A 20,807-nucleotide genomic window follows, 5' to 3' on the forward strand; every position below is an offset into this window, starting at 1 on the left:
GAAATAGTGCTAAATTTTAATTCTTTACATATTGACTCTATTTCCTTCAGAAAATACCGGCACTCTAGTTTACAGTTAGATTATTATTCTCTAGTTCAGTGTACCCTTCGATGATGAGAGACGCCTTTTTAAGCTTAATTCTCAGAGGCGAAAGAATGGCTTTTTGCACTACACCATTCAAGACAACTGAGGTGGGAATAGTTATTGGAAATTATCATGATATCCACTGTTATAATGAATTTAAGTTTTATTCCCAGATTGCAAAAACCACGATGCAATTTAGTTCAGGTGCATTATGAGCCTTTCACATTTGATTATAATAAACTTAAACCTATATTATTGTCTATATTTTATATCTTTAAAGTAAAAGAAAAAAATAGCTTTATTTGTTACATATACATAGAAGCATATAGTGAAATGTATTGCTTGCATCAGAGATGTGCTGGGGGAAGCCTGTAAGTGTCACTAGGTTTCCTAGGCCAACATAGCATGATCACAATTACTAACGTGTACAACTTTGGAATGGGAAAGGAAACCAGAGCATCCGGGGGAAACCTCTCAGTCTTCGGGAGAACTTACAAACTCCGTACAAACAGTGGCAGGAATTGAACCCCAACTTTACACCTTACAACTACCATGCCACTCTGTACAAATAAATATGATCTGGTAGAGTCTGAATATTTAAATAGCCTGATTGATTCAATTTGCATCAACATCGTTGTTTTTTGTATATCTGGTAAAGCAAGACTAGGTTGTTTTTGTGATGCCATTTCAGGTTTGATGTGTGCGGTGTTCATCCAGACAAAAAGAAGCAAGGTTCTTACACTGAACTGCCTTATGATAGGAGAGCAACTGAAGAACAGGTGAGTTGAGGTGGTATCATAATTGGACCATTGGTCAGTAGAGAGGCAGAAGCACATATGACTGGACATTCAATCGGAACGGTAATTATTTTGCGTATTTCAAAGTTCAAAGTAAACCTATAATCGAAGTACATACAGTATATGTCACCTTATACTACCCTGAGATTCATCTTCTTGCATTCATAATAGGTAAATTCCATATCTCAGCAGTGTCTTGTAAGAAGAAAGCAGACTCAAAGGTACAACTGACTACACCAAAGGGAAATATCAGAGTTTTGTTCAAGTATAAACTGATGGCCTGTTGCACAGTGACGAACATTGTCAGCAGACAAGCTAATTAACAGCATTTATCAGTATATTCAGTGAAGCTTTTAAAAGTAAATAACTATTTGCAAAATGAAACTAAGAAAAAATTAAATGGAAAGTCCTCAGTTATTTTTGAGCTGATCTTGAAGCTTATAATAAATTTTCTTTATTTCTCTCTTACAAGATAAGACACCACTAACTAGGCCGGTATTTATTGCCCTTCCCCCTTAGCCTCTGAGAAGGTAGCAGTGAAACATCTCACTGAGACAAGGCAATGGGAGATGAATTAAATAGATATTTTACACTATTCTTCACTGTAAGTAACATCCAAGAAACAGTTATAAATTGGGAACTGGACAGAAAGCAGGAACCCAGGAAAAGAAGTTATCAGGAATATGGATCAACAATCAAGAAAATTGTTGGTGCTTTGGGTTGATAAGTCTTTGGATCCTGATGGACTGCATGATGGGGTCTTAAAAGAATTAACTGAGATCGCTGATTCATTGGTTTTAATTTTCCAAAATCCCCTGGATTTGGGAAGGGTTCTGTGGATTGGACAGTATTAAGTGGATTCAAAATTGGGAGAGACAGAAGCAGGAAACTGTGGGCCTATTAAGATGTCAAATGGAAACTACTAGAGACTATAGTTAACAATATAACAGGGTACTTAGAAAAATTCAAGGTAATTAGGCAAAGTCATTGTGAAAGAAAAATCATGTATGACCAATTTATTGGAGTTCTTTTAACAGGTAATATGTTATGAATAAAGAGAACCAGTTGGATCTCCTGGAAGTATTTGATAAGGTTCTGCCCCAAAGCTGAAGGCGGTAAATAAAAGCTCATTGTGCAAGTAACATATTGCTGTGGGGTGAATATTGTTTTCTCTCAACCAGCCAGGGTTGGCAGGTTGTGTCAAATAATGTAGTACACTGTTGCAAATAGTTGATAACACAAAGACAGGAAAGAGAGGAGACTATGGATTGAGGTAGGTAGTTAAATGAACAGGCAATGATCTAGCAGATCTGGGAAGATATGAAATTGTCTATATTCACTGAATAAATATTGAAGAAACTCGCTATCTAAATGCTGAGAGATTTCATAGCTCTGAGAGCACGGCTGAAAGGCCTGTTTCACTGCTGTAGTGCTCTGTGCTCTATGACTCTATAACCCTTTGTATCTCTGAGCTCTACTTTCGATGTCCTATGTCCTTCTTAATGAGGTTTCAACAATGAGAAATGAATGAAATTGCCTAAGATTTGGACCAAATCCTATTTTACATGTACTTATGCTAAGGGATGGATCCATGTGTGTTGACTTGCTCTTTGATAATTCCCACAGTGAGAAGAGTGACAGAGATAACTCTTATCAAACATGACAGCCCCAGAGCACAGCCAAGATCAGTAACAAATTTTGTCTCCATCCTATGTTAGAGCACCAATATAAATACATTGTTTTTGTGCAAGTTGCTAATAATGAAATTGTCTTTCAGGAAAGAAGGTTAGGGCCTGGATACTATAATGTGGACACAGGAGACTTCAGCGCTAAGTCTATTGCTGAAAAATCATCAGGACCAGGATGGACAAGGGAATGTGAAGTAGAGCGTTTCGCTCAAACACCACAGTTATTTTATAAAGAACAAAAATTAAGAGAGAAGTTCTTAGTAAGTAACCTTTTTTTTAAAATGATTTTCAGCTGACTTTTGTTTATTCTGTTTTGAAATTAAAAACAGGAATAAGCACCTAACAAACACTGGAGGCAACTGTTTTGACTTTTGATTTCTGGTTAAGTGCAGCATCAATAGAAGGAAGTGAACAGTGACGATTCTGGTTGAGCTCTTCACAAGGTCTGGGCCAAAACGTTAACTGTGCATTTCCCTCTGTCGATGCTGTCTGACTTCCTTCATTAATTTGTGTGTTACTGGAGGATAAAGACTGTATTGAGAGATTACTGAAATGCTGGGGTTGCCAGCTTGCCAAATTACATAATGTCAGATAACAAAGCTTTCATTTCAGTTAGAATTTTTTTTGTGGTTTTTTTTTATTGAAGTTCATCATCAAACATTTCCATAAGATGTATTTCAGACATTGTACATATATATCATATAATCATATATGTCACAAATCTCCACATAGTATTTACAGTTAGAATTTAAGAAGAACACCTTATGGGCTTTTAGGAGTTGAACAATGGAACATGGTATGGAGGCCTAGGGTGGGAGTTAATTGGGAAACCAGTTACATTGAATCAGAAAAAAAATTTCTTATTGCTAGATTATTAATATTTCAAATAAATGTCTTGAAATTTGTTGTCTTTGTGGCAGCAGTACAATGCAATACATAATAATAGAAAAACTGTGAATTATAGTTAATAGTTAAATAAGTAGTGCAAAATAAGAAATAAAAAGTAGTGAGGTGGTGTTCATGGGTTCACTGTCCATTCAGAAATCGGATGGCAGAGGGAAAGAAACTGTTCTTGAATCGTTGTGTGTGTGCTTTCAGGCGTCTGTACCTCCTTCCTGACGGTAGCAATGAGAACATTGGTGAACAATGAGTGGTTGGTGCAATATTTAACCAGCATGTTTGGATCTCACTTTCCCTACACCACAAGTTCCCACTTTAATATCTATAAAATGGCAAAAGTACAGGAGGCATAGTTATAAAGTTATTGGAACAGCATCCAGCCTGGACTCTGGATCCTGGTGAAGGGTTTCGAAACACATGATGGTGGCTGAGCAGCTTACATAAAAAATAATTAAATAAATAGATACCATATAGTATTGGTAATAGAAATGATGAAACTACTGGACTGATGCAAAAACCCATCAAGTTTACACCTGGCTTTGACACATACAACTTCAGAACCTTAACTACTTAACTACTCTTAACTACTCCTCAGCTCCAGGGCACTTAACAATGGACAATAAATGCCGGCATTAGTCAATGTCAAAGTAAATTTCTTATCAAAGTAAGTAAATGTCACCATATACTACATTGAGATACATTTTCTTGCAGATGTTTACAGGAAAATAAAGAAATACCATAGAATTTATAAAAAAAACATACATAAACAAAAACTGACAAACAATAAATGTGCAAAAGAAGACAAAATATGCAAATAAAAAATAAATAATACTGAGAACATGAGTTGAAAGTGAGTCCATAGGTTGTGGCGTCATTTCAGAATTGAGGTGAGTGAAGTTATCCACACTGGTTCAGGAGCCTGATGGTTGAAGGGTTATAACTGTACCTGAACCTGGTGGTGTGGGACCCAAGGCACCAGTACCTTTCCCAAAGATAGTAGTGCGAGAGAACATGGCCTGGATTGTGGAGGTCCTTGATGATGGATGCTGCTTTCTTGTAGCAGTGCTCCTTGTAGATGTGCTTAGTGGTGGGGAGGGCTTTAATGGTGATGGACTGTGTCATATCCACCATTTTCTGCAGTTGTTTCAGTTCCATACCAGGTTGTGATACAATGAGAGGGTACTCTCCACCGTGCATTTATGGAAGTTTGAGTGGCATTAGCAGTGACATCCACTCAATGACAGTTTTTTAAAACATTCACTACTTCCTGTTTTGCTGAGAGATCTCAGCCCAAAACATCGACTGTACTCTTTTCCATAGATGCTGCCTGGCCTGCTGGGTTCCTCCAGCATTTTGTGTGTGTTGCTTGGATTTCCAGCATCAGCAGATTTTCTCTTGTTTGCTATTTCCTATGTTACCCTCTTCACTTTCATCCTATGGAATCTGCATGGTACAGCAAAGTAGAATTCCAACTCTGCTAAGACCAGTCAGCTCTGGTCCCCTAACAATTATATGGCTTCTACTTAAAATGAATTTCGGTAGTTTAATCTTCAAATCTATATCAAATTCAATGTTACAATTAGCTCAGAAAATGCACCATTTTTCTATGGGCAGTGAGATGAGTGGGGGAGAGGAGTGAGATGCGAAAGACATCAAAGTACAAAGTTTAAAAGTTCAAAGTAAAATTTATTATCAGACTACAATCGTGAGATTCTTTTTCTGTGGGCATTCTTAGCAAATCTATAGAACAATAACTGTGAACATCTAGAACTGTAAATGGTAAACAACTGTGCAAAGCAGAAATAAATAGATAACAATAAATAATGAGCATGAAATAACAATATAAGAGTCCTTAAATGAGTGTAGCTATCCTCTTTTGTTCGACACTGATGGTTGAGGGGTAGTAACTGCTGGTGGTGTGAGTTCTGAGACACCTGTACCTTCTACCTTGGATTTCCAGTATCTGCAGATTTTCTCTTGTTTGTACTTTGTACCTGATGGCAGCACCGAGAAAATTGCAGGGCCTGGTTGGTGAGTCTCTTTGATGATGGATGCTGCTTTTCTACGGCAGTGTTTCATGTAGATGTGCTCAATGATTGGGAGGGTTTTACTTGTGAGGTACTGGGAAAAATCCACTACCTTTTGTAGGATTTTCCACTCAAAGACATTGATGTTCCCATACCGGGCCGTAATGCAGCCAGTCAGCACACTTTCCACCACACATCTGTAGAAGTTTGCCGAGGTTTCCACAGACATGCTGAATTTCCACAGAGTCCTGAGGAAGTAGAAGTACTGTCATGCTTTCTTCACAGTAATATTTATGTGATGAGTCCAGGACAGGTCCTCTGAGATAGTGACACCCAGAAATTTAAATTTCCTGACCCTCTGATGATTACTGACTCATGGACCTCTGGTTTCCCTCTCCTGATGTCTACAATCAGTTCCTTGGTCTTATTGACATTGAGTGAGAGGTTGGTGCTATTACACCACTCAGCCAAGTTTTCATTCTCCCTCCTGTATGCTGATTCATCACCACCATTGATACAGCCCACAACAATGGTGTCATCAGCAAACATATATATGGTTTTGGAGTTGTATTTAGCCATACAGTCAAAGGTGTAAAGCGAGTAGAACAGGGGACTATGTACACATCCCTGTGGTGCTCCTGTGCTGATGGAAATTGTGGAGGAGATTAGACAAATAGAGGGCTATGGGTAACCCTGGGCAAGGTAAGGACATGTTCGGTACAGCTTTGTGGGCTGAAGGGCCTGTATTGTGCTGTAGATTTTCTATGTTTCTATGAGATGTTTTGCCACTTCAACCTGACTGGTGTCCATGAGTGAGGAAATCCAGGATCCAATTGCACAAGGGGGTATTGAAGCCAAGGTCTTGGAGTTTACTGATTAGTTTTGAGGGGATGATGATGTTAAGTGCTGAGCTGTGACAATGAGCATCCTGATGTATGCATCATTGCTGTCCAGATGTCCCTGGGTTGTGTGACCATCTGGACAGCATCTGGTATCTGCTGTAGACCTGTTGCTTCAGTAGGTGAATTGGAGCAGGTCCAAGTTGCCATTTGGACAGGAGCTGATGTGTTCCAACACCAGCTTCTCAAGATGCTTTGTCACTGCTGATGTAGGTGCCTCTGGGCAATAGTCATGTGCACAGGTTAGCTCGCTCTTCTTAGCCTCTGATACGATTAAGCCTGCTTGAAGTAGGTGGGTACCACACACTGCCACAGCGAGAGGTTGAAGATATCAATGAAAACACCAGCTTGTTGGTCAGCATAGATCTTCAATACCCAGCCAGATACTCCATCCAGACTGGATGCTTTGCTTGCATTCACTCTTTTGAAGGCAGCCCATATGTCATCTTCAGGAACTGAGACCAAAGGATCATTGGGAGGAATGGTTCCTCCTTGTTCTGGTGGTCAAGGTGAGCAGAGAAGTCATTGAGCTCATCTGGAAATGAAACTCTGCTGTCCTCGATGTTGCAACATTTAGATTTGTGGGAGATTGTGGCATTCAAACCTTGCCACAGCTGTGGAGCAAACCTTGATTCCAGTCTAGTCTGGAATCTCCACTTTGCCTGAGAGATGGTTTTCTGGAGATCATACCTGCACCTCTTGTATCATTCTTGATTTCCAGACTTGAATGCCTCTGATCAGACTCTCAGCAGGTTCTGGATTTCATTGTTCATCCAAGGCTCCTGATTGAGGAAGACCCTGAATGATTTTGTGGGGACACACTCATCCACAGCTGTTTTAATAAAGTCTGTAATGACCCTGGTGTAGTCACACAAGACCTTGGATGAGTTATTGAACACGGCCAAGTCCATTGACTCAAGGCAATCCTGTAACCATTCCTCAGCCTCCTGTAACCACCTCTTAGGTGTCTAGATCTCTGGAGTCTTGCTCTTTAGGTTCTGTCTGTATGCAGGTAGCAGGAGTACTGCCAAATGATCTGTCTTGTCAAAGTGCGGTCTCGGTGAAGAACAATAGGGATTCCTTATCGTAGTGTAGTAATGGTCTAGTGTGTTGGGACCTCTGGTGCAACAAGTTATGTGCTAGTGATAATTGGGCAGGGTTTTCTTCAAACAGGCCTGGTTAAAATCACCAATTATAATTTTAAATATGTCAAAATGGTCCATTTCTTGTTTACAGAAAGCATCGTGCAGTTTGTTGTTTCCTGAAAAAACTAACACAAGGAGTACAGGAAAAATTATGGGAGTGTATCTTGTTACTACCTCTATTATTGCTGTTGTCTAGCTAGACATTGTAATGTATGGGGAGGTGACATGGGTATTATTCATTCTCTGATCTATTCATCAATTTCCAGTTAGGTTTGCTTTTCTAAAGGTTGGGGAAATTCGAAAATGACAAGAGTTAATCTGTGAGAGGCACAAAAATCTTTGCCACATTTTCTGGAAGGAACAATGTTGAAATATGTATTCCTTTTTTCCAGCATGACTCCCTTTACCCTGTATAAAACAACTTGGATATTTGAACATTTGGATTGATTTCTTCACTTATAAAATAATCTAATTATGGACAGTGAAATGATCTAGTTTGTGCATAGAATGGGGAAGTAGTTCATTGGTGTATTTTTTAATTGCAGCAGATGGATCGAGGCCCAGGTAAATACGAGATCCCTAATTTTCTTGACTTACTTGCAAAGAAGAATGCTGGAAGCAGAGGTACTTTTGACTCTAGAGAAGAACGATTTAAAAAACAAAAAAATGTAAGGGTTCATAGATTTATATTTTTGAGCAAAGTTGGTTACACATTTTCAAATGATTAAGTTAATTCATGGAAACAAAATGAGAAGTTTCCAGTATTTGCTGTGTGGTGATACAATAAAGGATGGCTGTCATGATCTCCCAGTGGCCACCCATTTTAATTCCCTTTCCTATTCCGATATGTCAGTCCATGGCCTCCACTACTGTCTCAATGAGGCCACACTCAGGTTGGAGGAACAACACCTTATACTCTGTCTGGGTTGCCTCCAACCTGATGGCAGGAACTTTGAGTTCTCAAACTTTCAGTAATGCCCCCTCCCCCTCTTTCACCATTCCCCATTCCCTTTCCCCCTCTCACCTTATCTGTCTATCACCTCCTTCTGGTACTCCTCCCCTTTTTCTTTCTTCCATGGCCTTCTGTCCAGTCCTATCAAGCTCCCCCTGTATCTCTTTCACCAATCAACATCTCAGCTCTTTACTTCATCCCTGCCCCTCCTCCCGATTTCCCCCTATCACCTTGTGGTTGTTCCACCCCTCCCACCACTATTTTACTCCGACTCCTCATTTTTTTTCCAGTCCTGATGAAGGTTCTCGACCGAAAACGTTGACTATACCCTTTTCAATAGGTGCAGCCTAACCTGCTGAGTTCCTCCAGCAGTGTGTTGCTGTCATGATCTGTTCTATGGTTTCCTTGGACATCTTGCAGGAGGTTTCTTTGCATGGTTTTACATTGTAGGCTAGCTCTCATCAACTGACTGTTCATATCAGTCTAATGAAACCACCCTTCATATTGTCATTCCACAAATCTCCTTGGATAGTCTGCAAAGGGTTATCAAGAGACAAGCTAAGACTCTGTATTTAGTCAAAAGTACAACCACATGTACTGCACAATACTTCAGAAAAGGTTGAACTTGTAGTGTTTAATATCAGCAAAGAATGTTGCTAATACTTATATTTTAGACCATTATTTCACATCTCAGTTGTTTGTGAAGGTGATAGCCCACTGGGCAGAGAAATTTCACTATTTATTTATTTTATACCCGAAGATCAAAACAAGTGAATCCTTACAAAATCAGATCGTCGAAAGAAGATGAAGTTGTTTTGACTGCTTTATTTTTCCAGAATGTCAGCCCAGGTCCTGGATCATACGGAAAAGGAGGAATCCCAGCTGCAGCATTGGAGGAGAAAGCTCGGAAATCCGCTGGGTTACGGGGACTGATGGATTCAAGCAGTGCCAAGAGCCGATCTCCTCAAGCAATAGTAAATGTGCCATCCTGTTGTATTCTTTAATAGAAAATTTATTGATGTTGCCTCAGCCAAAATAATTGGAGTGGGTGGGAGGTCTGGTTCACAACGGACAGCCAATCATGTCAATCTATTCAGAAAAACAGAGGACATTGAGTTGTAATAATAAAACAAACTAATTTCTGTGGAAAATAAATTAAAATCGAGCACAGCCACTAACAGAAATGAGGTCACTAAGCCTGATTGGCCTGGGAAGTAAGTTATATTGCCCTGTGCCCCAGGCTAAACAACCGATTAATGGCTGTTTCCATATCTTTGTCATTCAGTTGCCTAATCATCATGTTGTTGATCTTTGTGTCCAAAAGCCTGTTTATCTCACCCTTGACTATTCTAAGTTCTGAATTTCCACACCTCTCCGGATTAGGGAAATCTAAAGTTGGCAATAATATTGTAGCTGTCAGTTTTGCTGCCTCACAACTCTGGGAGCCCAGATGTGATCCTGATGTTGGGTTGCATGTTCTCCCTGTTGGTTTCCCACAGGCATTCCAATTTCCACCAGCAGTCCAAATATATGCTGATCGATCAATTGGCAGCAGTATAAAGTCACAGAGAGATAGAGCGTGAAAACAGCCCCTTCAGTCTACTATGTTCACAATGGCCATCAACCATCCATTTACACTTATTCTACATTGATCATCTTTTTATTATTCTACCCTCATTCTCATTATCTCTCCCAAATACATGGTGAAAAAACACAGAGAACATACTGCAGGTTGATAAACTTTTTTTTAGCACTTGGAGAAGTTAGAGAATGATAGTGCTTTAGGTTGTAGAGTCAAAGCTCAAAGTGTGTGTATTATCAAAGTGCATAAACTTGACATTCATTCTCTTGCATACAACTTAATAACTATAGAATCAATGAAAGACCACACCCAACAGGACAGACAACCAGTGTGCAAAAGACAACAAATTACAAAAGTAAAAAAATAAATAAACAATAAGTATAGAGAACATGAGATGAAGAGTCCTTGAAAGTCAGTCCATAGGTGGTGGGAATAGTTTGGCAATGGGGCAAGTGAAGTTGAGTCAAGTTACCCCCACTGGTTCAAGAGCCTGATGGTTGAGAGGTAATAACTGCTCCTGAACCTGGTAGTGTGAGTCCTGAGGCGAGATAGAGAGAACAAATGGAGTATCTTGCTTAGGAGAAGCTGAATGCTGTTGGTGCCTGCTGAGCAAGATTGGTGACTATTTGTTAGTGACATTTAGTGTATGTAGCATGCTACCCTAGTGTGGGAAGAACCAAAGGAGAGTTAATGGAGAGAATAAGTTAGTGGGCTATATAAAAAAAAAGGAGGGGGAATGGGACCGATGGTATTTCTCTGCTGGGTTCTGGCAGAGATGAGTGGCTTCCTGTGTCACAATAAGAATTTACTAAAAGCAAACTAAGCATCAGAATGAAGACATTTTTCCTCAGTCCTAAATGCTAATCTCTTAGCCTTAGACTATGCCCCAGCTGGAGAAGGCAAAGGTTCTTGGCACCTCCCATACCAATCCCCTTTCAAGAACTGGTATAATCATTTAGCTTACTTCCCATTTCCAAATTCCAGCGAATGCCATCCAAACAGTCCCCATATTGACATCCCTTCCTTCCCGAGGAGAAGCAAAAGGGTGTATACAATGAGTGGGACATCCACTCATCGCCCAGTTAATACTTAGGCAGCAATGTTGAAATATGGAATATGTTAGCACAGAACCTGTAAACTGGAAATGCTGTTGACAATGTTAGCTAAAAATAGTGAACATTGGAAATATTCAGTTGGGTCAGGCAGCATAGAAGAAAGGGAAGCAGAGTTAATGTTTCAGATCTATGACCTTTTATCATTTATTTTGGATGTCCAGTTTTTAACAATATTTTGCTTTTGGATTGTTTAATGTTCTCTTGCCCACTGTTTTACATTGCTGCATAACTCAACTAAAGTTATGAATAGTGTGCAGCGGAATATCCAGTTGGCACTTTGAATTCATTCCAGGTAATAACTTTTAGGTGACTCTCAATACCAAACTCTCACTAATTTACCTTTAATATATTTTCTTTAGGGTTGTGACTTAGCACCAAATACCTACAATATTAGAAGTGGCTTAGACCAATTATTGCAACGAGTGGTTAGTAAGCGAGGCCCCTATGATCTCTTTACCATTGAAAGAAGCGATAGTATAAAAACAGGCCATTATGCCACGGTAAGTCAGGCTTAATTGAAAATCACCTCTTACCCCTTTTCTCTGCTACTCTCACTCAGTGTGCAAATATATTTGAAACTTTGAGGTTTTCATGTATTTAATCCTGTAATGTGATACAATGGAACTGGTATAATCCCAGAGTGCTTCGCTATATGCTAAGTGTGTATGTGACAGGAGGCATGTAATGTCCTTATCATTGTTTATTGTGTATATTGCACAGCCATGGATAGAAATGAAACAGGCTGCAGCTGCTAAGGGGGGAGCTGACTCAGCCAGAAAAAATAGCAGCCAAAGAACTGCATAAAAATGAACTTTGTAAACTGTAATGCAGAAGCTGCCTGCCATCCATTCTGAGTAGAAGGTGGTCTCTTCCTTACAAGTAATAAGCAGATCCACTCTGGGTTTTTTTTGGTTCTTTGTTATAAGACCTAGTGACAGGTACCAACGTTAGCCAAGGGCACACTGGAGACAGCTGTGAAATGCTGAGTCAAAACACTGAAAACATAAATTCAATAGTGCCAAATTACATGCAGGAAATGGCTGGCCCCACAGAAGAGGTAATCCTGAATTTATTCTCAGATATAATTGGTGTAAGTCAGGTCAACGTTGACATAGGGAGCTGGCATTTGGCTCAGGCCTTTCAGGTGTTGGGAAATATGATACTGAGATACATAACAGGAAAGTTCAGCAGGTTAGAGAGAATCACACAGGCAGACGTTGGGTCAACATGGTATGCTAAAGTAAGAGGAGCATCACTTCAAAACTGAAATATGAACTGTGTTAATTAAAAGCAGACATCTTACAAAAGGCAACTGTAAACTTTAATAGCAGTCCAAGGATATGTGGAGATGAATTAGGAATCATATGCTAAACTTAATCTTTATTGCACCTATGCTATCGTAAATGCACACAGCAATATTTAATTTATAGCCCTTTTCCTTTTGTTGCTATGTTGTAAGAACAAGCTTGGAGAATGCAGTTTCTCTGTACAAACACCTATGAATGTTTCCTATTCCTTGGATTGGTTTATTATTATTATCACGTACCAAGATTCAGTGAAAAGCTTGTCTTCCATACTGTTTTTACAGATCAAATCATTACACAGTATGATAAGTTAGAATAAGGTAAAACAATAACAATGCAGAATAAAATGTAAAAGTTCCCAAAAGAAAGTGCAGTGCAGGTAAACAATAAAGTACAAGATCATAATGAGGTAGACAGTGAGACTAAGAATCTATCTAATACTATTAGACTCGTGGTTTGATTTTGATATTCTATGTGTTGTTTGCTCACGTTTTGCCGTTTGTGCAATTTCTTTCGCGCGTTGGGTGTTTGATGTTTTCTTGAAAGGTTCCATGGTGTTTCTTTGTTTCGTAGCTGCCTACAGGAAGAAAAAAAATCTCAGAATTGTATTCTGTGTACAAACCTTGATATTAAATGTACTTTAAGTCTTTGAAAGTGGTGTGTGAAAAGGTCTGGTAGAAGCTGTCGTTGAGCCTGTGTACTCTGCCCAAGGGGAGAAGAGAAAGTGTCCGGTTGAAGTCTTGGATTATGCTGGCTGCTTTACTGAGGCAGTGAGATGTAGAGACAGTGGGGAGGCTGTTTCTTGTGTCATGCTCAGCTGCGTCCTCATGCTGAGTGGTTTCTAGCAGAGCACTTGCCATTCCAAGCTTTGTTACTAATTTGGCAAGCTGTGTTGTCATTGATAAAGTTCATACTTCTGAGGGTATTAAGACACATAAGGGACAACTTTCACACAACCTGTACTCTATGATCTAGGCACGCCTCCCCCTAAAGGGTTTTGAATCAGCCACTTCTAATGCTGAGCACACTTTAAGTGGACCTGGTAAGTTGGCAGCATGAAATGTGCTTCCTGAGGAAATTTACCATGGGGTGAAGAGAGGGCTGAGGCTGAGCTAGTTGACCATAAAACTGGCCATCAAAATATCCTTAAAATGGGTTTTATTTCATGCAGTTATGACTAAATTAACATTGAAAAGGTGGTGATTTTTTTTCAAATTGCCTAGCAAATCTATGCAAATTCTTCCGTTTTTATTTTCACCTAAAAAAACCTGATTATCTCTTTGATCTTTTTGTATGTTAATTCTCCACATATTTATAACTGTCAAGGGAATTATAATGTAGGAGCCATGTATCTGTTCTCTATCTGCATTGTGTTCTGTGTTGCGCATTTATAATGTTTATTGTGGCACAGTGAGTGGGGGCGTGGTAAAAGTCCAAGCGGGGAACAAGTCACTTTGTGCTTTCTTCATTACAGTTTGTATAGCTTGGGACTGATGAGGTCGTATCTTTAGCCGACCACTCAATATGCTTCGCTTACACTTGGGTACACTTGTTTCATCACTTAGAGATTGCATGTTTGTTAATTGCTAATAAAGGGTTGACATACATATTCACAACTTTTGGAGCAATCATTTGTTGGAGTGAGGGCATGTCGTGCAAATATAACAAATCTGTAGGGTCACCACCAATGGCAATTGTTTTTGTTTTGGCGCTACATATAATTTCTGACACACTCTGGAAAACTTATCAGCTTGTTGACCTGGTTAATGCTTTGCAGCTTTAAACTACAGGCTTGTAGAACAATTTTAAGTTAAGGTATATGTCCAGCTACACAAGGTGACAAATGTGTCTTACACGGATGCTCATACAGGTGGAAAGCAAGTGACCAGTCTCCAGGTTATAAGCACAGGCATACAATCTCAGTGTAGAAATGCCAGTGGAAGTAGCCTTTTTAAGTGTAATACAAACATAAATCTATAAGCTTAAGCTAACATAAATTAGACATAACTTGTAAAGCACAATTAGAAGAAAGATAACGACATTAGGACAAGTTGAAGGAAATGTAGTCCAAGGTAGAACTGAGGTCTTACAAGTCACTTCAAGAACCTGATGGCAGAAGGGACAAAAGCTTTTGCTGAACATTGAGGTGTTGGTGTTCAGGCTCCTGTACTTCCTGCTTACGGCAGCAAAGAGAAGTGGGCATGTCATGCATAGTGATATTGACACAATAGGGAAAAACCTGGAATAAATTCGGCAAAGAAACTTGTGCTTGTGTCTTGTAGAAGCCACTGAACCTCAGCCCGGGAATGTATAACATCAAATCATTTACTGATGACCTTAGGAATGCAGAGAAGAAAAATCATGGGAAATTCAGGACAGCTAAACAGTACCCATTTCCCCCAGTGGAGAGAATATATTATGGGTCAGCAAATCTGTTTCAGCAACCAATGGTTAGTCTCAGGGTTTTCTACTCTATTACAATTCCTGGCTGTAATAGTATTAAATGGTTTTGCTGATAACTTTGTACACTCTGACCCACAGGGTAACACTGACTTTTATGATGTGAAGCAACTTCCAAGACCAGAAAATCAAAATCCACCTCCTTTTTTGTCATCCACGGGCCGGGCTGCACGTACGTCAATGAAAATGCTCACCTTTAACCCTGTAAGTGTGAAATCCACGCAGCTATTTTACCCCACACTGCAATACGCAGAGACTTCCTATTTTAATTGCAATGTTTCAAGAGAAGTCAAATACTCAAGCAGTTAGCCTGTAGCCCCAGAGTTTGCAAAGTATTTAAATTGCCTAGAAATTCGCACCTAGCTGTTACCATTAATCGTGCTATACAATTGCAATAGTTATTTGCACTCTTCTTCCAGACCTTTGATGAAACATGTTAAGCATATTTCAGAGGGACAGTATTCTGGTACTACAAAATATTTAGTATATAGCCCTATTGCCTATGCTCGAAGCACTTTGTTTTGGACATGCACAAGGTTAGATCACTGATGTTTGCTGGACTTCCTATGTACTCCTCTCTCCAAGCTACTTCAGTTCTGTTGTATCATCTTGCTTGAGATGGGCTCAGATGCTGAACTGACTAGATTTAGTTAAATAATAAGACTGGTCTATTGAAAAGTAAGGTGTGCTTATGTCTAAAAGGCCTAAACTAAAAACTTCATTATGTGGTACAACTTTCATGAGCACCATCTAATATGCCAAAGCACCTTTTTCATTCAAGAAAACAATGTTTACTGCATGGATTGCAGTGACTTACTTTCATGCTGCATGTTACGTACCCCATAACGGGTTAAAAAGAGCCAGCAGAAATGGACAAACCTGGAGTCTGAGTCTTCCGTTATAAACTCTATTTTTATTAGTAACTATGTAAATAAAGTAATATAAAAAGCGAGATAAAGTAAACAGGTTAGCAGAGTTATATGTGAGTGAATAAGGTTCCCAAGCTTCCCCAGCTCAGGTGATTAGGTGATACAGTCTTACAGTGGGATGGTAAGTAATCAGTTCAGTTCTGGAATTTGGTTTCAATAGAGTTGGAGAGAGAGAGTTAGAGTCTTGGTTTATCCCCTAATGCCGATCCTCCATGTCGTCGTTTTTAAAAGTCACCAACTTGTGACCACAGAAAAGGGGACGTTGTCTTCTGTGGTGGAGTTATCAACCCCAGACCAGGGTTAACACACTGATAGCTCCCCACCGGTCACCCCTTTGTCCAGACTGTGAGCAAAAACCCCACCCTTGTCATGGGTACACAAAGCTCACCAGTGTCTTCCTTGCCTCTGGGGTCGTGTGTCTTGTGTGTCCGATTTAAAAAGTCAGCTGACCTTGTATATATCTCCAAGTGCGGAACACGAGCTGTCCATCATTTGGCTTCACCTTTCAACTTCCAAGGCAACTCAGATTTTCTCTCTCCCTCTGCTGCTGAATTAGTACACAAATTGTTTGCTCCCTCTCTCTTGTTAAAGGAACAGTCCACTTTAGAATAATCCTTCAGATCTTGTCACACTGTATTAAAATGTACAGTGTTGTCTATTGCCCAGATAGAATTGGTATGACTGTTTCACTGGAGGCTTGTGCAGAATGAGGTTTTCACATTCAGGACTTACAACATGAAGTCAAGCAACCCACTTCAGCCAGGGGGCCTTGATCTTTGACAGTTCTCCCAAAAGACACCAACCACACCCTGCTTGCCTCTAGTCATGTCTCCACTATCTGAGTAAATCACAAGCAAGGTCGATGATGAAAGAGCCTAGATATTTGACTGAAAGATATGACATTTGCATGCTTGTCAGACTATTGCCTGTCTAATCTCTGTTACAGCTCTCCATTTTTACGAGCCCACCTTTCTAGTGGGAACAACTTTGCCAATGCCTGGGAGCATCTATGTCAAATCTAGTGCTGAATGGTTGATCCAGATTTTTTGTTAAACAGTGTTGGTAAAAGTCAGTATCTTGCTCATTATTTTCAGTTAATGGCAGCTCATCACACTAAGTGTCTGGAAGCTACAAATAGGCCATCTATGGGAAGTCAACTGCTAAAGGCCATTTGTGAACCATAAAAGGCTTGAAGACTGTCCTGACATCAGATTAGGTCCTGACTAAGGATCTCTCTCTCCCTAAGATGTTGACCATTTATTTCCCTCCATTGATGGTGCCTGACCTGCCTAGTGCCTCCAGCATTTTGTGTGTGTTCAATTTCCAGCATCCATAGATTTTCATATATCTTTGATGAGAAGCTACTTGTTTGATAATCAGTCTTACTGCTCATGGTATTTTATTTCAGACGTGCTGTGTTCGAATTTGAACTTGCATTCTCATGTGCTGATACCTCTGGCTGAATGACTCTAGTATCCCAAGTGACACACACAACATGCTGGAAGAACCCAGCAGTTCAGGCAGCGTCAATGGAAATGAATAAACAGTTGACATTACGGGCCTGAACCTTCCTTCAGGACTGGGAAGGAAGAAAACCTCAGGAAAAAAAGGTGGGTAGGGGAAGGAGGCTAGCTGGAAGGTAATAGGTGAAGCTAGGTGGGTAAAGGGCTGGATTAGAAGGAATCTGATAAGAGGATAGTGGACCATAAGTAAAAGGGAAGGCGGGAATCCAAGGAGAAGTGATAGGTAAGTGAGAAGAGGTTAAAGTCCAGAGTGGGTAATGGAGGAGGAGGTAAGGGGGAGGGAAAAGGTTTTTTTAAGCTGGAAGGAGAAATCAATATTCATGCCATCAGGTTGGAAGCTACTCAGACAGAATAGACGGTGTTTCTCCTCCATTCTGAGGGTGGCCTCATCTTAGCATGTCAGAACAGTAACGGGAATCAGAATGAAAATGTTTGGCCACTGGGAAGTTGCACTTTTGGCGGATGGAGCAGAAGTGTTCGACGAGGCTGTTCCCCAAATTTACGAGGGGTCTTACCACTATAGAGGAGGCTGCATCAGGAGCACTGGACACAATAGACAATCCCAGCAGATACACAGGTGAAGTATTGTCTCACCTGTAAGGACCGTATGGTTACCCTGAATGAGGTGAAGGGGCAGGGGTAGTACTTAGGCTGCTTGCAAGGATAAGTGCCGGAAGGGAGATTAGTGAGGAGGGACAAGTGGAGGACAAAGGAATTGTGGAAGGAGCATTCCCTGCGGAAAGGGGGGAGGGTGGAGAAGGTAGATATATGTTTAGTGGTAGGATCTCTTTGGAGATGGTGGAAGTTGCAGAGGATGAGGTGTTGGATGCGGAGACTGATGGGGTGATGGGAAAATGGGGTGAGCACAGATGTTCGGGAAATGGAGGAGATGTAGATGAGGGCAGCATCAATGGTGGAAGGAAGGAAACCCCATTCTTTGAAGGAGGAGGAATCTCTGATGTTCTGGAATGGAAAGCCAACTCCTGGGAACAGATGTGGCAGAGATAGAGGAACTGAGTGAAGGGAATAGCATTTTTACAGGAGATGGGGTGGGAAGAGGTATAGTGAAGATAACTGTGGGAATCGGTGGGTTTATAAAAGATGTTGGTTGACAGTTTGTCTCCAAAGATGGAGGCAGAGAGATGAGAAAGCAGAGGGAGATGTCAGAGGTGGCCCAAGTGAACTTAAAGGCAGGGTGGAAGTTAAAGGCAAAGTTGATAAAAGTGACTAGCTCGACACGGGTGCACGAGGCAGCACCAATGTAATTGTCAAAGTAGTGGAGGAAGAGCTGGGGAAAGCTTCAAACATGGACTGTTCTACAAGGCCAATGAAAAGGCAGACCTAGCTGGAGTCCATGCAGATGCCCATGGCTACCCCTTCAGCACTCCCTCCACCCAAGTTTGGATAAAGTAGGAGGAGCTGAAGGAAAAATAGAATCCCATGCTGCTTCAGTCAGATGATCCACAGTGAGTATACCCCATCACCCAATGTACAATACAGTGGGGATATGCAACAGTGTCAACTTCATCACTGATGTAAAGAACCAAATATATGATTGACAAAGAATGACATTATATTTAAATATCTGACTTATATCATGGGACTTCTTAAAATAGTCAATACTTTTAAAAAGAATGGATAAAATAAGTGTGGCTGGGATTGGGGAAATTAAGCTTTATAATGAGTGGCCTTCCCACGTCCAATCTACCAGTAATCTTATTTTGTTGCAGAATAATATTGGTGTTGGCCGCTATGACCCCATGAAATATGATCCAAGGCCAGTGAATACTTACAATTCATGTTTCAAGTCGAAAACGCAGCGATCCCTTGACAACTTGGAGAGAAACAAGTATATGGAGTAAGTTTGCAGCTTTCAGCTTTATTTATGTACAGTATTTTGCTTCTGGTATTGGATTTACAACTCCATGTTAAAATTGCACTCTTAAGACTCCTGCCTACAAAAATGCTGCATCATAGAATAATGTAATTCATGTTAAGTCATTGTCGTCTTTATCCCTCAGCTCTTTTTTTTTAAAAAAACCTTTTTATTCCCCCCAGGGAACGCCTAAGAAATACAACGGCCCATCCAGATCCAGATGATTCAAGCTGAGTAACATTTTTATATCTAAAGATAAAATAAAGGAGTCAGAAACTCAAGGCATATCTATTGTTCTTTTATCTATTTTATCTATTGCCCTTTAATATAATTACTACAAAGGTAAGGCTTTGGTAATAAAGTTTTTAATGCTAGTTTCTCCCATCTTGTTTGAGATCCAGATTGTGCCTCAGGCAAGGATCCATATATGAATTGAGATAGAGTATATGGTGTATATCGTTTTTCTTGGCAGTAATCTTACCTTAACCAAACTCTTGGATACAAGAGCCCAATTAACCTCTGATCATATGGTACAGGACTGTCTTGGTAAAGTACTTTGCAAAGAGTCTCTACATATTTATCCTTCAGTTTACACTCACATCTATGTTGTTAATAGAAAATTTCAATTAATAATCAAATTGATCAGAAAGCATCTTCCTTCTAATAAAGTCAAGACAACTTTGATTAATCTTGGCCCTCAGAACTTTTCTCCCAATAACTTCATTACCATTGATGTTAGACTTATCTCTATAATTACCTGGCTTATCCTAGACACTCTTCTCGAATAAGGGCTCCATGTTTACTCTTCTGCAGTCATCTTGCACATCATCTCTAGTCAGCAAAGATTTAGAAAATTCTGTGAATGCCTAGCAATCTCTTCCTTGCCTTTCTCCTTTTTAATATGCTTTGAGAATTCAAGTTTCCTTCCATGAATTTTTCAATTACAACCACCTTCTCATTAAATTAAATCAAATCAAAAAACAACTTTCAATGTTAACAAACTGCATCACTAAAGTGTATTTTGATGACATATCATTTCTACAATGTCATATATATACACATTTACCTCAATCATGGCCAAATAATTAGGAGTTTCTACCCATACTAATACGTAACGATCAGACAGGTTTTATATGACAATGCCAGTCCCAAAACAATATACGAAGGACACTTCACATTATGGATCATATACAAAAAAATAAAATCGAAGGAATAGTGATAAGCGTGGATGCTGAAAAAGCATTTGATTCGGTTAATTGGAATTTTCTTTACAGAGTTTTACATAGATTTGGTTTCCAAGACAATTATCAAAATTATACTGACACTATTTGACCATCCTATTGCTAGGATTAAAATCAATGGATATTTATCAAATAGTCTTACTCTAGAAAGGGGCACAAGACAGGGTTGTGCATTATCACCACTACTCTTCACATTATATCTGGAACCATTAGCTCAATACATCAGTCAAAATGAAGATATCAGGGGAATTACTTTTAAAGGGACAGAGCATAAATTGGCTTGTC

The 20,807-nt window shown here is 39.8% G+C and overlaps 1 protein-coding gene across 2 annotated transcripts in view; it reads left to right on the forward strand.

Moving 5' to 3' along the window:
* Positions 1-19,562, forward strand: part of LOC132401828 (lymphocyte expansion molecule-like) — a 29,430-nt gene extending 9,868 nt beyond the window's left edge. For both annotated transcript variants that reach the window (XM_059984076.1, XM_059984075.1), the window contains exons 2-10: positions 776-863; positions 2,659-2,829; positions 8,086-8,208; positions 9,329-9,466; positions 11,549-11,689; positions 14,776-14,943; positions 15,035-15,157; positions 19,136-19,263; positions 19,464-19,562. In XM_059984076.1, coding sequence (XP_059840059.1) covers positions 776-863; positions 2,659-2,829; positions 8,086-8,208; positions 9,329-9,466; positions 11,549-11,689; positions 14,776-14,943; positions 15,035-15,157; positions 19,136-19,263; positions 19,464-19,515 — 1,132 coding nt within the window. In that variant the 3' untranslated portion in view covers positions 19,516-19,562. The remainder of the gene's footprint in view (positions 1-775; positions 864-2,658; positions 2,830-8,085; positions 8,209-9,328; positions 9,467-11,548; positions 11,690-14,775; positions 14,944-15,034; positions 15,158-19,135; positions 19,264-19,463) is intronic.
* Positions 19,563-20,807: the final 1,245 nt, after the last annotated feature.

Source organism: Hypanus sabinus, chromosome 11 (genome assembly GCF_030144855.1).
Source record: "Hypanus sabinus isolate sHypSab1 chromosome 11, sHypSab1.hap1, whole genome shotgun sequence".
Taxonomy (NCBI): Eukaryota; Metazoa; Chordata; class Chondrichthyes; order Myliobatiformes; family Dasyatidae; genus Hypanus; species Hypanus sabinus.